Raw genomic sequence first — 15,364 nt, forward strand, 5'->3', positions numbered from 1 at the left:
CATTATTCCCCAAACCACATGACAACTGTTGACATAAGCACACTCGTTGCAACAAGGATCGTGAGTAATTCTGATGTGATTTAAGTATAAGGAGGACCTGTATAGTTGACATGCAAATATCACACCACTTATTTTCAACCTGTGCATCCAAGGACTATGGTGTTTCCCAGAAGTCCGAGAACCAGCCTTCTGCAGACACTCGGGGATGACATAACTGTTATCATTCCGTCTTGGAACTTTGCTCAAAAAGACTCAAGACAAGTTGGACATAGCCCAGGAAGAGCTTGTGCACACGCATGCACATGCACATATGTGCGTGCACACACATACACACATTCACACTCTCACACATGCGCACACACACATGCGCAGGCACACACGCACACATGAAGAAGTTAGCAGAGAGGTAGCCAGTTCAAGAAATTTATATTGAAATTTTTTCTTAAGAATACACGTGATTTTACAAGGTCATTCATCATAGCACCAGGCCCAATGTTCCATGATAGAAAACAGTCAAGTAACAAACGCTCCAGGGAGTTTCCTATAGATATAAATTATGCAAATATCCATTTATATCTTCATTTACAATAATCAATAAATAAGAGCACACATTCGTACATTTTTTTTACAAAGATCCCTTTGTTTTTTTTATAAAGCTATAACTATGCACAGCTAAATAGACAAAATAAGCCTTGTACCACAAAATAACATTTTGCTTTTGTCTCCAACCGTTCTGCAACTTTCAGGCACAAGCCACGAGGTCCTCCCACTGTGCCATTAAGAAAACATCAAGTCTGTCAACTATATCCCAGGCCAAAAGACAATGAGACACCGGTCAGTCTTCCAGGGGTGTACTCTGAACAGCGTCCTGTATCCAGGCCTAACAACCTGCCTCAACAGGGCGTGGGAGAGAGGAACGTTTTCCTGTTTATCTTTGGCTCACGTTATCGGCACAAGTCAATAATACAGGTAGGTCTTGGGATCCAGTTTCAAGGGCAGAAGGCAGGTGCACCCTTCATTGCAGACCCTACCTTCCTACTGCACCTCCCCCAGGGATGCTCAATACAGCTCTCTTTGCTAAGGGCAAGAGGAAAAGTCTGGAAGGGAGGGAAAGATATAGGCCATTGCCTATGGCTAACTAGTCCTATAGCTGAATTCTTGAATTAAAAAACAAAAACCACAAAACTTCACCTGGGAATCTGTCTGGGGTACAGGTGTAGAGCCCCCAGGTTCTACTCCAAACCCTGTAACAATCAGGCTACCCTGGGCTGACTAAACTTCTCCCCAAGTCCCCCCTCCCCAAAATCAAACCAGACAAAGGTTTGGCAATTTGGCAGTCCATTCATTTACACAAGTGCATGTGTGATGCAGACACTCACTGAGGTAAAAAGACAGATGCCTGGCTGAGCCTGGAGGACTTTCGTCTGTGGCCCTTCAGCTTCCAGCCAGAGGGCTGAGTGCATTCTCCAGGTGCCTCAGCACCAGGGTACGATTCCTAGGTCAGAGACTGTCTTAAACTTGGGAACTCCCCACATTTCCTTTAAATAAAACACACCTCAACCCCCACATGGCACTTAAGAACACAGGCATTTTATGGCTACCCTTCCCACACAGCCTTGCAGTCTTAGTTCCTATTGACTTTTGAGGTCACTGAAACAAGTGAGGTTTTTCCTTCCTTCCTTCCTTCCTTCCTTCCTTCCTTCCTTCCTTCCTTCCTTCCTTCTTTCCTCCCTCCCTTCCTTCTCTTTAAATGATAATGCATAATTCTTGACTTTTAAACTTAAAGAAAAAATGGATCCCCATGATTATAACTCCATCCAAGGGATTCATGGTCTTCTACCCGTCTTAATGCTTTAGAAGGTTTATTTGCGGGGCTTGAAAATGACTCCGTAACTAAGAGCATTCGCTGGCTTCTCTCGAAGACAACCTGGGTTTGGCTCTCAGCACCTGCAGGGTGGCTCAAAACCACCTGTAACTCCAGTCTCAGGGGTTCCAACACCCTATTCTAGAATCCCAGGGCACCACACACACAATATACATACACACGCAGGCCAAGTACTCACACACATGAAAAACAAAGCCTTTCTTAAGGTTTATTTTTGTGGGTTTTCTTTTTCTCTGTTTTCTTTTTCTCTGGTTTCTGGCTTTTGTTTTGTTTTGAAATAGGATTTCACTCTTTTTTTTTTGGAGCTGGGGACCAAACCCAGGGCCTTGCGCTCGCTAGACAAGCGCTCTACCACTGAGCTAAATCCCCAACCCCAGGATTTCACTTCTTTTTTTTTTTTTTTTTTTGGTTCTTTTTTTTTTTTGGAGCTGGGGACCGAACCCAGGGCCTTGCGCTTCCTAGGTAATCGCTCTACCACTGAGCTAAATCCCCAGCCCCCAGGATTTCACTTCTTAATCCTGGCTGGCAACCTTCCTGCCCCAGCCTCCTTAGTGCAAGGATTTTAGGTGTGCATCACCGGTGGCTGGCTTTCAAACCTTGTTTTTCCTGTGTGTTTTTTTAAACCCACGCTTTCTCTAGGTTTGTGTTCAAAGGAGAGAGCCTGAATTCTTTCTCTGATGGAGGTGGAGGGGGGGGGAGCAGCTGGGGACAGGACCCCTGTATTGACTAAAGCTACCAAGGGGGCATGTGTTCGATTTTGGATACAGATTTTTCTGCTACAAGCTGGAGGCTAAGATTTTGTTGTTGTTTGTTGTGCATTTACATTTGCAAGTTAAACCATGGACTCCATGTGCTCCTGAGGGATTTAAGCGGTTATGACACAGGTTGGATGAAAGCACATAGAAACTTGGTGGGAAGACAGAGGGGTGGGGACAGGGTAGGAGGGTAAGAAAGGGCTGGCTCAGAGAATCCCACCCACACTTCCCAAATGGACAGGTACCCCAGAATCGGAGTCTCCTCCCCATATTGCCTTGTCTTTCTAGGCAGTAAAGCCCGTCATGAAAGTCAGAGTTAGTTGGCTCTGGGCCATGACCCCCCTTATCTTTCTGTCCAGTTTTTTCAATCCTTCCTGAAGGAAACACTTCCCTGGACTGTTGGCAGGGCCAAGTGAGTTTACAAGTAGACAATGGCTTAACACTTCCTCTTGTAAAAGTTGCCAGATTGAAGACAGGGCAGCTGACTCTAAGTCTGGGAGTGTGGGACTAGAGAGAAGCTGGCAGAAGCCATGGCCGAGTGAATGTGTCAGGGAATGGCTGTTCCTTCTCAATCTGGGCTAATGGGTAAGGGGAAACCCTGCAATTTTCAGCCAATGAGAAAAAGACACCAGCAGCAACTCTCCAGCTACTTGACCTAGATCCCAGATGTGCTCATGGGAACAGCTGCCTCACTGTGGGGAAAGGCTAGAAGACTTGGCTGCTTCTGAGCTGCAGACCCTGGATGCTGCATCTGTTTCACTGTGAGTCTAGACAGGAAAGCCAGTGGCGATCCCCAGGGGCAGTGTCTCTATGCAAGAAGACGGAGAGGGAGGCTCGGCCTCAGACGACTCTTAGCCCTCTGGAGTCTGAGAAAAAAGATGAACTCACTGAAAGGGGTTGACACCAGCAAGCCAATGACATCCACAGAAGGCAACAGTTCTCACCATGGAAGCCAGGTTCATTACGTTCTTCCAGGGATCCCTCCCACTCACCGGCTGACTCCTGGGGAAATGTGCTCCAGTGGTGTTCAGAGGCCTGACTGAGGGTGGCTGGAGTTTCATACTCCCTGAATTGCCTGGACTGGCACTGCAGCTGAAGACTCACTCGCTCCTCCACACTTTCATCTTTCTAAAGACGGTGCTGGACCTCCACATGGCCCCCAGTGCCAACAGACAGACTGTGACTTAGAGGATTCTTGCCTTCTCAGTGCTTACAGTGCAGGCGAGTTCTCCTGGATCTGGGCTGCGCCCAGCAGTGGAAAAACATGGTCTGGATTCTGAGAGTGTGTTGGAGCGCCTTTCTCCTCCAAAGTTACACCTTACCAGTAGCCCTAGGGGCTGTCATCAACAGCTAGGGAAAGTCAAAAGCCTTTAGGGGGAAATTCTGCCCAAACTCCAGACATCGACTGATAGAGAACCTTATCTGCTGTCTGGCAAGTGCTAGTGTGGACGAGCTGTTCCTTACATGAGAGTCTCAGCTGGGGTGGACAGTACGGCATGATGGCTGAAACCATGTGACCACAGAGACTGCATCTTGGGAGGATTTTGGAGCTCCAAGTGTTCCATGGGAGCAGCTGGCAAAACTTTAAAGGAAGGAGAAAGTGGAATGCCCTGAGGCATGACTTGCAAAACGCAGCATCCTTGTGCTCCAGCGGATTCCCTCAAGACAAGTTCGCATGAGGTTAGCAGGGTAACAAGCCACCTAACCCACCAACCAAAGAACCCAAAGGCATTTACGGATCAAGATGGCACACAGGAGCAGAGCATGGCGGTGCATGCCTGTAACCTAGCACTTGGGAGAATGGGGAAGGAGGATCAAGAGTTCGAGGCCAGCCTGGACACAAAAAAACAAAACTGAAAATCAACGGAGCCAAACAAAAGATGGGGAACAGAACATCTGTGCTTAGTCATTTCGCCTGTCAGAAGAAGTGCAAAGGAAGAGAAAGTTCCAAAGTTAGGAAAAGATAGGCCAAAGGTCACGGGCACCACCCGTTCAAAACCGAAGGATGCCACTGAGAAAGAAGCGGGGAAGGGTCCTCCCACCATGTGCCTGCAGAGGGCAGCACTGAGGAGCCTCCCACTTTGGCACCCAAGAAGAGCTTGTGGGTTGGGATGGTGACTGTAAGGTGAGATACAGGGCTGATTCCTGGGTCTCCTGCCCTCCCATGCAGCCAGAATGACTGTCTTGCCTCCTATTCATAGAGAACTAGCAGTCCGGAGACAGAAGACCAAGCAAGGCAGGAGCAGCTTCAGGTGGTTACACGGTGATTCCCGAGACTGCCAGCTTTAAGGCTAGAAAACAGTACTGGGTCCCATCCTATGGCTTGTGCTCGACGCTAAGGCGCCTAGCCAAGGGAGCACATGGGGTTAAAACCCAAGCTCTGTCTTATCTGTGGACTGTGTCTGCTCAGAGAGAGAGAGAGAAAACAGCTGTCCTTCACCAACTAAACCCAATATGGATGGTGCGGTGGCTTCTGCTCAGAGCGGGTACCATTACTGGTACTGCACAAGTCTACTGCATGGGCTAACAGCAGCCCTGTGTGTCCCTCTTTTCCAGGCAGAGGAGTGGCGGGAAGCTCTGTAAGGAAATGGAGTAAATCCCAGAAGAAACATTTTACTACTGACATGGCAGTCTCTCAGAGCTAAGCCAGCCCGCTGGGCGACACTGGACAGAACCTTACCAGATGGTTGTCAGAACATCCTGCCGGTTTCTGGGTGCATCACTCTGAAACATGAGTAGATGCAGGTATCTATGCACAATGTGAGAGACGGACACCCAGCCCAACCGAGAAAAGGGAACCTAGAGGACCCAAAGGCACCTCTGGGGGCAGACGACGCCCCTCACCCCCCAACACCTGCATCAGACACAAAGAAGACTCCTGAAGCAAGGGCAGGAGGCTACACAACGAAACTCAGAGAACAGGGAGGAAGCTTTAGAAGCTAAAGATAAAGTGTTCATGTTGGAAAGAGAAGATGGGATAAATCCCCTCGGAAGCAGATAAAGACAGAGGTGAGGGGTTTAAGAGACAAAAATATTAGAAGACTAAGTCAGGGAGGCCCCACACTGGGGCAGCCAGGGGCTCAGAAAGAGAAAGAAATTGCAAGAGAATTTAAGGAATTTCCTGTGAGGACTCAGCACAGATGCCACAGCAAGGACAGAACACCCTCAGCCAAAGAGAGGAGAGTGGGGATGTCACCAGGGATGGGGAGAGTCCTTGTCTCGCATGAAGGCTTGGGGGCAGGAATGGCATCAGTATCTTAAGTGTGTCATTGGAAAGCAGCAGCAAGAACCCCATTTCCACTGGTAGCTCTAGGACCCGCCACAGAGGAAGGACAGGAGACAGACGTTTTAAGTCAGGAGAAAAAAAAAACTAAGGTATTTGCATCTATTCCTCAGGTTCCATTTCTCGAGAAGTTAGTGAAGCATGGACAGAAGGGGAACGGAGGGGACACAGAAGGAAGAGGAAGAAAGGAGGGGAGGAGATACTGACAGGCAGAAATGCCTGACCACAGCTGCTTCTTAGCTCAGAAGTACGGTCTCCACATGCTAAGGAGCGATGCATTGGTCACGTGATCTAAGTACAAACCCTGTATGGTACTTGTGGAAGAGGAACTCCCATCTGAGGTATTAGCAAAAAATAAAAAATAAAACACACACACACACATTCACACATGCACACATGCGCGCACACAGGCACACACACATACACACATTCACATACAGCACACACACATACACACATACACATACAGCACACACACATGCATGCACATGAGCACACACACACACTTTAAAAATTAATTTTTTAAAGATGTCAAGTGACCGACAGCTTGCCTAGCGGCTTTCATACGGGTCTCTCCTATGTATCCTTACACTCAAGTGAGATTATTTTTCCCTTTAAACTAGCTAACTTCCTGCCAGCTTGAACTGAATGGTTCTTGGGCATCTTGCCTACATTAGTTTTAAAGGCTGTTCTAAGCTGTAGGAGGTGAGAGAAGCAGCATACGCAGACTTCGGACCAGGGTCTAGACCCATAAAATAAACGATTCACATCTGGGTCACCTCCTCTTTGGTACCTCATCTGGGCAAGGACTGTGCCGAGTGCAAGGTCATAAAACATCACACATAAAACCTTTATCATCTGTACTTTTGAACTTCCAATGAGACCAGGGAGCCCATTAAGTCGTTCGTTCACTTTGGAGCTTCGGGCCTTCAACCTGGAACTGTTCCAAGCTTCCAACCGCTCTCTCTTTAGAAAGCCTCGATTCTTTTTGGGGAGGGGGAGTCAGACACCAATCAAAATGGTTGAGAAGCCAGGATTTTGACTGTCACGACTCAGTGTGCTATGTAAATTGTCTGAGTTGTGTTTGAAAACTAGTGAGTCCTTGGCTCGATTAAGGAGAATGACTCCTGGACTAAGAAACAGTGCCCATTGTCAAACACAGGATGTGATGCTCCTCTCCATGGTCAATTTGACTACATTTGGTATCCATAGAAACGCCTCTGGGAGTGACTCTGAGAGTCTTTCCAGAAGGAGTCAAGGCTTGCCCTGAATATGGGCAGCACCAACCCCTGGACTGGGGGTCCCAACCTGAACTAACTCACTCACTCACTCTCTCTCTCTCTCTCTCTCTCTCTCTCTCTCTCTCTCTCTCTCCCCCCCCACCTCCCCACACAACATGACTAACCGCCTCACGTTCCTGCTGCCATGACCCCCCCCCCCTTTATGATGGATCATATCTAGGAGCTGTGAGCCCCCGAACCCACTCCCTTTATTAAGTTGTTTTCTCAGTCACTTTGTCACAGCAACAAGAGTGGTAACCAACACATAAGCCTTCACAGCCACCATCAAGAACATTCCAGAAGGAGCCCAGGCTAAGCTTAGAGGTTAATATAGGTCTAAAAAGGATGGCTTTGTTTGAGTGAGGCCATTTATGTACCTGGCTGTAAGTTTTCTAGAAAGAAAAAATCAATCGTTCCAGGCTGGGGGAGATGGGAAGGGGGCAAGTGGCCTCGGGGCTTGTGGCCAATCTGTTGCTGGTGGGCTGTGTGACCTTGGCCAGCCTGTTCTGCCTCTCAGTTCAGCTGAACGAGATGCTCCCTGAGGCCTACTCTGGACTCTGTGGTTTTATAAGGGCCACCTAGTGTGTGCTTTTTGAGAGGGATAACAAGGGGAAGGAGAACCCAGAGCTTTCCTAGAGTTAAGACTTTTTCAGAGAGGGGGAAGACAGGAGGGTGAGGAAAGAAACCTTTCTCCTTTCTGCAAGCTGCCTGCCCCAACCTACACCCTGGCCCTTTCCAGAAAGCCTTTTCAAGATCTGTCATGGCTGAGCGCAAAGGATGCTGGTGCCAAGGTATGCATGCATTTTGAGCCCAGAAACCTGCAGAAACCCTCCCAGCTGCACCATTTGTGGGAGCTTATTCTGACCTGGCCACTTCCAGGCCCCTGGGTTACCCCATGCGGCCCTGTAGGGAGTTCAGGTTCCCTACAGAAAACTCAGCAGAGGAAGGGAGAGCCCGGGCTAGGCCAGTCAGCCAGGGCCTAGTTTTTCATGCAAATCTAGACTGGCCCCCCTCTGGCTTTCATCTGATAGAAGACCCTACTGATGGGAAGGGTTGAAACTACAGCTGTATTTCAATTCAATCAATAAAAAAGTGAATTAAAAACCCAACCCTCCAAGAACACCAAGGTGAAAGACATAACGGGCTGTAGCTCACAAGGAACCTGGCAGAGCACCCTCTTCGGAGTCTGCCAATGCCCAGGTGTCCTTTCTGGTGAACAGGCAGAATGTGCTGTTTAACTACCCCAGCGACAGATGATCAGGCCCGGGCAGATATGGGGAGTAGGTTCTTCACTCGAACACTCACACTTGGAGGCAAACAGGCTACCTTTCTTCCTACCGTGGACTCCGTCCTTTCTCGGAGTCAGGCAGACCCTCCCCTGAGATAAAAGTAAATAACTCAAGCTCCTCCAGGACCTTAGGAACTTGCATGTGGACATGCTAAGACCCAGCTTCAGGGTGCACATTAATAAGGACTCGCATCTGACCAAACAAGGCACATAAGGAGGAATCCCGTCCACAGATCCAGCCTCAAACCTGAGCTGGGAGCACACAGTCTGGGAAGAAAGCACACTCTCGGGTCTGAGAGAATCAGAGGAAATGTGAGCAAAGACTGAACCAGACAGCAACAGGGGGTGGGGCCTGCGCTCCTTCTGAGGGCTCCCGTCTCTGCACAGGAGGCTCAACCCTGAACAGACAGTAAGATGCGGTAGAAAGACTCCGCCCTGGCCAGGGTCCTGTCTTTTTATTCTCCAGACGAGTGTTTCAGAGCCGGCTGACATCGAGCTGGGGGAAGAGTAGTAAGCAGTAAACCAGGAGCCAGAGGAAGAGAATGAAATATATCACGTCGGGCTGCTGTACAAACTGCGTCAGAGAGTCGTTGGGCGGGCTCTGGCTCCCCAGGGGCACGGCTTCTCCAGAGGAGTTGGTGCCAGTCCTGCAGAGGGAAAGAAAGGGACAGGATGGTTACTGGTGGGGTGCCTACGATAGAGGAAGGAGTGAAGCGTCTCAAACCTCCACCCTGCCGCCACCCACCAGCAGTTAAAGGTTTCCATGATACATCAGGGAGGTCCCCATCTGTGTGTGCCCTCCAGGAGGAGGGGACAGCACTTGGAGCACCCATACAGACCCCAGCCATCTCCTTCACCCCTCCCTAACTGAAGGAGCCTTGCAGGCCATTCTCAGATGGCCACGGTGACAGTCCTGGGGCAGCCATTGTCACAGGCCACACAATTACTTTATGACAGAGATGGGCTGGGTCTCCTGGGACAGCCCAGGAGGAGGTAGGACTGCCAGTTCTCACCTATGCCTCTGTTACTAAAGCAACTTTGGATGATAATTTCAAAGCAGCTACCAGAAACAAACAAGTCACCCCAAGTTTTGCCTTTGACAGGCTGCCTTCAGAAGAACTGCCAGCTCCTATATGAGTTAGAGTTACCTTTCTTTTATGCAGTGGGAGGGAGTGTTTAACAAGCCATGTTGCTCTTGCCTGGCAGGTAATGGGCAGGGTATGGGTGGTGGTAAAAAACCAAACGTCCCGAGGAAAGGTAGGAAGGGGTGTGGGGGGGACTGATACACAGAAGCCTAAAGTATGAGATGCCATTTTCATGTCATAGCCCATGGGCGGTATGGGTGGGCTGTGACATCTGCAATAGAGTGGTTTATGGCTGAATATCAGACACGGGGCATAATTTCCCTAGCTTGCATAGAAAAAAATATAAACTCTATTTGTCGCTGGAGGTAGGAAAGACTCTGGCATATGTCAAGTTCTCACTGCTAAAACTCTATAGGATTAAAGCTAAAAGCATTTTCTCCCTAGCTGTGGACTCCCTTTGGCAGAAAACTGAAATTAGCATTTTCGTTTTAGGCCCAGGAAGGAAGCAGGGCACCCTGCTCGTATTTGTTTTGAGGACACCAAAGAGTGGAAGTCTAAAGAGCCTGCTCCTGAGGCACTGGGCAGAGACCACCACCGCCATCTTCCAAGCCCTTGCAACCCCTCAGGGGTGAGACAGTAAGATCGAGTACTTCTGTGACTTTAACAGGGGTTGGGCGGGGTCAGAACTAGAGAGATTCCGTTCTGCTCTGGACTCTCGGGTTTTAGGTGGACCAGCTTACTACCGTAACTCGAGAACTATCGACTAGACAACTGAGCTCTCCACCAGTAACGAATACTTTCATAGACAGCCTGGTGTGTTTGTACTCTCGCTTCATGTCTGCTCTGATGCCGTAAAACTGTAAAATCAGCTCAGTGAGCTTCTGAGAATTGTACCTGCGGTGGGACAGAAAGGGACACAGAGTCAGGTGCTACAGGATGGGATGCAATGCGTACAACTCCACCTCCGACCACTGCCTTCTGCCCCTAAGGTTTTCAGCCACAGACTCAAAACCCAGACCCATCTTGTCTCGCACGCATTCTGAGCTGTGCTCTGCGCCTCTCTGCCCGGACTCAAGAATCGCTAACTTGTCCCTTATCTGTTTACATCCACTTCATTTGCAATAGCTATTCTCTGGAATTTTCCCAAATTATTTACAGCATGATCGATAAGCCATAGCTGAAAAATAGTGGCCCTTGTGAGTTAGGACACACACACACACACACACACACACACACACACACGAATATGTATTAAAATAAACATATTTTTATAATATATTTAAACATATAAAATATATTTATAATATATTTATATATAATACTTGTAAAGAGAAATGTAAACACATAATAATGAAATAGGAATATATAAAATATTTATAAATATAAATATATATATATAAATATATTTAAATCCCACAAACTGATGGAATGAAGCCACCAACCTGTTTAACAGTCTGTTTCTCCTGTCATCCACATCGGCTGCGTTCCTCAATTGAACATAGCTAAAATGGTCCTACAGTGAAATTTATAAACAAAACCCCGCAACCCAATTAGTAAAGATGAAATCTCTGAAACAAAAAAACAAGGTGATTTTAAGCTCACAAGGGTGACCACGCCACGCTTTCTCCATACTGCAGACATCTAGTTTCAAAAATCAAATCGCTAAACAGTAGATACCCAAGGGTGACCGGGAGGAGGCCCACCCACCACCTAGCCTGAGTCTAGAGGGCCTCTGCAGGTCTCAGCCCTGGCAGATGTCACAGGGAATCCTCTAGTGATCGGGTACCCTGGCTCTGACTTTGATCTTTCCAGACGTGGGTGCAGGGTTAGGGAGGTGTCTTGGATTTGTCTGTTGTTTGTTTGTTTTGACAAAGAGGCCTTCCGGGCTTTGAAACCAATGCTTTATTTACACTCTTTCTTGCTCCAACTGGACATCCAATTGGACTGTGCTTAACAAGATTTCAAGTGTGTCTGTCTTCTATCCCAGAGTTAGGGTTGGTGCAGGTCAGTAATCTCAGAGCTCAGGGCTGGGAGGGGGAGGAGGAAGGAGGAAGGGTACTGATTAGCAGGGGCCATAGGGAAGAAGAAATTCACATACTAACCAATTCCAAAGACCTATTAGTGTGTCGCCGAATGTAAATGCTGGAGTCACTGTGACTATTCCTGAAAAGCAAAGACAGGTCGTGAATGGGCACCACCCAGGGGACAAATGGCCCAATCACACAGTCACCCAAGTCACTCGGCCTGGGGCCTTCCACAGCTAGGTTAAGCACAGTCGTGGCTTCAGACCAGGGGACACTTCCTTCCTATGAGTCCATCTTGTTGAAACACACAGCCAGGTGTGGCCACAGACTCTGGGCCCTCATCTATACTAAAATTCAAATCAAGGTTTTTAATAGAAAGCAGGCCACCTATTTCTAGACCTCTGACGGTTTAGAAACCGTTTAGAGACTGCAGGAATGGGGCCTTTAGGGCTAAGTTGGGGATTTAGCTCAGTGGTAGCTCGCTTGCCTAGCAAGCACAAGGCCCCGGGTTCGGTCCTCAGCTCCGGGAAAAAAAAAAAAAAAAAAAGAAAGAAAGAAAGGAAGGAAGGAAGAAAGGAATGGGACCTTTATATCCAAGCGTCCTGAGGTTTTAGGGTTCACCTGCAGTCCCCTGCATGTTAAGGACAGGGCTGGGCCCAAGGCCTGGAGGCTGGCCTTCCTCTCTCATGCTCCTTGCTCTGCCATTACATTCTGCCAATCTAGCCCTAGGGGATACCACTATCTTTCCTTTCATACATAAGGAGGCTGATTTTATGCCCAAATCTTTGAGGTTGACCTGGAATGTCCTTCTGACTTTTGACACCCCCAAGGTGGAGGCAGAAGAATCCTGAGCCTTCAACTGCGGCTCCTGTCTGGGAGCTGCCAATGCTACTTGGAAACCAACATTTCTATTCAGTTGTCTTCCCCTGGTCACCTCGCTTGCTTCAGAAGTCCTGGGGCCTAGCAGAGCTAGGTATCTAGTGGGTGCCACCCACCCCAACACAGTATCATCTCAGTTTCCTTTAAGCCAGCTCACTCCATGGCCTCCAGGAGCCTGGCACTTGGCCTGAGTGCATAGTCTCAGAAAGTCCCTGTAAGGCAACTTCAGTGTCTCTCAAACTAGGTTTTAGTACCCTACATTGCCAACGCAGCAGAGGAATGAAGCAAAATGGAACCTCAGAGTCAAAAGGGACCCTGGGGCCTCCAGCTCAGGAGCATCCAGAGTGACTTGATCCTCCATGGTGCAGTGCTGGGAGCTGAGGAGCCCCCCTTTCTTGCCCTTCTGTGTAAGTAATACTTCCTAATTTAAAAGGGCATTCCTGGTGGGAGGGAATAATCTCTCTGTACCCTTCCCTGTAGCAAACTTCCTCTTCCGTGGGTTTATGTTACATTGTATCAACATGAACCTTCTAACGAGTGTGAACCCTGACGCCCGCTCTCTCAGTTACCAAGTGTGGAGTGAGGATCCACCTCCTGACACCCAGAACACAGGGGGTGGGGAACACTGTCAACCATACATTCATACCCAAAGAACTGAGTGCTCCGGCCAAGACAGGACCGTGCTAAATGATCAACTCCATGCCCTGCCTTTGCTTGGCTATGGAGTGAGTTCAAAGCCAGCCTCCACTTAGTGAGACACATCCTCAAAATAAAAAGTTAAAAGGGAGCTGGATAAGTATCTCTGGCTGGTAGTCTAGCTAGCTCACCTGCCTAGCATCATGAGGCTGTGAGTTCAAGCCCCAGGACTACCAAACACTTTAAAGGAAAAAAAAATGACAGTTCTGTGAAGAAAAAAAAATCATGATAAAGTACAAGAATGTATCAAAAATAACCCCTGGGAGGGCTGGAGAGATGCCTCAGCAGTTAAGAGCACTGACTGCTCTTCTCCAGGTCCTAAGTTCAATTCCCAGAGAGTGACTGTGTACGCTTATATATTAAATAAATCTTCAAAAAAAAAAAAAAGGAAATCCAAGACACCTCCTTGGAGGAGGTATAATGGAGTCTTCCCTTCTTCCCTCTCTACTGGAAGTCCTCTCAGGTGTCAACCTTGTGGATGCTTGGTTTACCAGAGGCCAGCAGGCTCCAGGACTCACCTCACATAAATGACCTCATCTTGGTGCTGCCTGCTTATAGCAGGGCTGAAGACTCCCATTGTGCTAACTAGGTCTACCTGTACCACAGCATCCTTAAGTCGCACTGTGCCTGAGCAAGACAGGAAGCAGGAGCTGGGAGGTGACCACTTCCTGTTCTGTGACTAGTGACCAGACATGGCGAACGACACCTCATGCCCACGGACACAGACATTACCTCGCCTGTCCTCAGATGATCTCCATGGCTGGGTTTTGCTTGCCCCTCCACTGATGCTATCTTTCTAAGATGTTTACTCATCCCTAGAGATCAAGCCCCGCCTCTGTCTCTAAAGTGAAAAGAGACCTTAGGAACATACCTGGAAGGGACCTTGTGTTCGCAGGGGTTTTCTTCAAGGTCATCTGAGGAGCGGACCGTCCCAGGAGCTATAAATAATGAACTTTCTACGTGGTCCATGTGTTTCCTTTTTTCCTTCTTTTTACTGCTAGTTGGGACTTCCGTTAACTTTTCTTCTAATGGCTTTGTGGACAGTTCTGGGGTTGGGGGTTCTTGGGACTAGAACACAAAATAACCAAAATATAGATCATTGTCTGGGCCCTACGCCAATCCGGCCAGTGTCCCTTCCAATTCTGCTCATCTTATGAATTCCTTCCAGGCTGGGTGGCCCAGGGAAGAAGCTCGCTTCCACTTCCCACTCTCATGTGCAGAAATCAAAAAAGTGAATCGATGGAGGAAAGGCAGCCAGAGTTTCGGAGTCAGGAAGCTCTGACACATAATCCTGCCTGAGCCACCTACTTGACCTCGAGCTACACACTCTCCATGTTTGAGCCTTGCTTTCCCAGAAGTCAGTTGGGTGCAACCGCCATCAACCTCTTCCCTGTGTGTCACAGGGTTCCTCTGAGGGGGGCCCTCACAACAGGCAGTGGCTGAACTTTCAGTACACTCGGCTACCTCAACAGAGGGACGTATCCTGAGAGCCAGGTGGCTAGGTACAGAGGTGGTCATGGGTCTGGAGAGGGACACACACAGGCCAATGCAGTCTATGGGAGGATGCTGACTGGCGCTGTGCCTTTGCTGGAAGGGGTCACATCTCTAGTATTTACTGGAAAGGAAAACAGCTAGCCGCTATGGCACGTAGCACCCTATAGCTGTCAGCAATGCCCCCACTGAAATCTCAAGTGTGGAACCAGCAGGGAGAACCTGCTCAACAGGGGCCAGTCAAGGGATTTGGAGACCAGGCCAGCTACCCCTGAACAAAGCTCTAAGTGCTCTTAGTCACGTGGTACCATTGTTCTTGATGGCTGAGCAAAGAGACCTTTCCTAAAGGGGAAATGAGGAGGGGATTTTATTTTAATGGTCAGAACAATACAAACTTGCCATTTTCTAGTCTTTGCTTGCTCAGCCTTTCCTTTTTGAAAGGAGGAGCCGGTAGAAGACAGACCCAGGGTTCTCCACACCACCAGCTCTCCTTAGCCTCAGGGTGAAGCAGGGAGTACACTTGGGGACCAAGAACAAGGTCGGGTTGGGAGAAGCAGACAAGGGGGGCCAAAGGGTCAGAGCCATAATGCAAGCTGTGCCCATATTACATCCCCCGGATGATAGGGAGGATGTGCTCAGAGCTGGGGAAGGAAGCTTGAACTGCCCCTACCCCAGTAAGACTTGGGGTAGGATGGGAT

General features: G+C 48.6%; 1 protein-coding gene across 8 annotated transcripts in view; it reads right to left on the bottom strand.

Moving 5' to 3' along the window:
• Positions 1-409: 409 nt before the first annotated feature.
• The window catches only part of Clmn (calmin), a 101,467-nt gene continuing 86,512 nt past the window's right edge, over positions 410-15,364 (bottom strand). For 4 of the 8 annotated variants that reach the window (XM_063261774.1, XM_063261773.1, XM_063261775.1 and 1 more), the window contains 5 exons: positions 14,047-14,243; positions 11,679-11,739; positions 11,019-11,089; positions 10,376-10,470; positions 410-9,136 (listed from right to left, as the gene is read on the bottom strand). In XM_063261774.1, the coding sequence (XP_063117844.1) occupies positions 8,967-9,136; positions 10,376-10,470; positions 11,019-11,089; positions 11,679-11,739; positions 14,047-14,243 (594 nt within the window). In that variant the 3' untranslated portion in view covers positions 410-8,966. Of the gene's footprint in view, positions 9,139-10,375; positions 10,471-11,018; positions 11,145-11,678; positions 11,740-14,046; positions 14,244-15,364 lie in introns of those variants that run through there. The other 4 variants (XM_008764766.4, XM_063261776.1, NM_001106755.2 and 1 more) reach the window with 3 other exon arrangements.

Source organism: Rattus norvegicus, chromosome 6 (assembly GCF_036323735.1).
Source record: "Rattus norvegicus strain BN/NHsdMcwi chromosome 6, GRCr8, whole genome shotgun sequence".
NCBI lineage: Eukaryota > Metazoa > Chordata > Mammalia > Rodentia > Muridae > Rattus > Rattus norvegicus.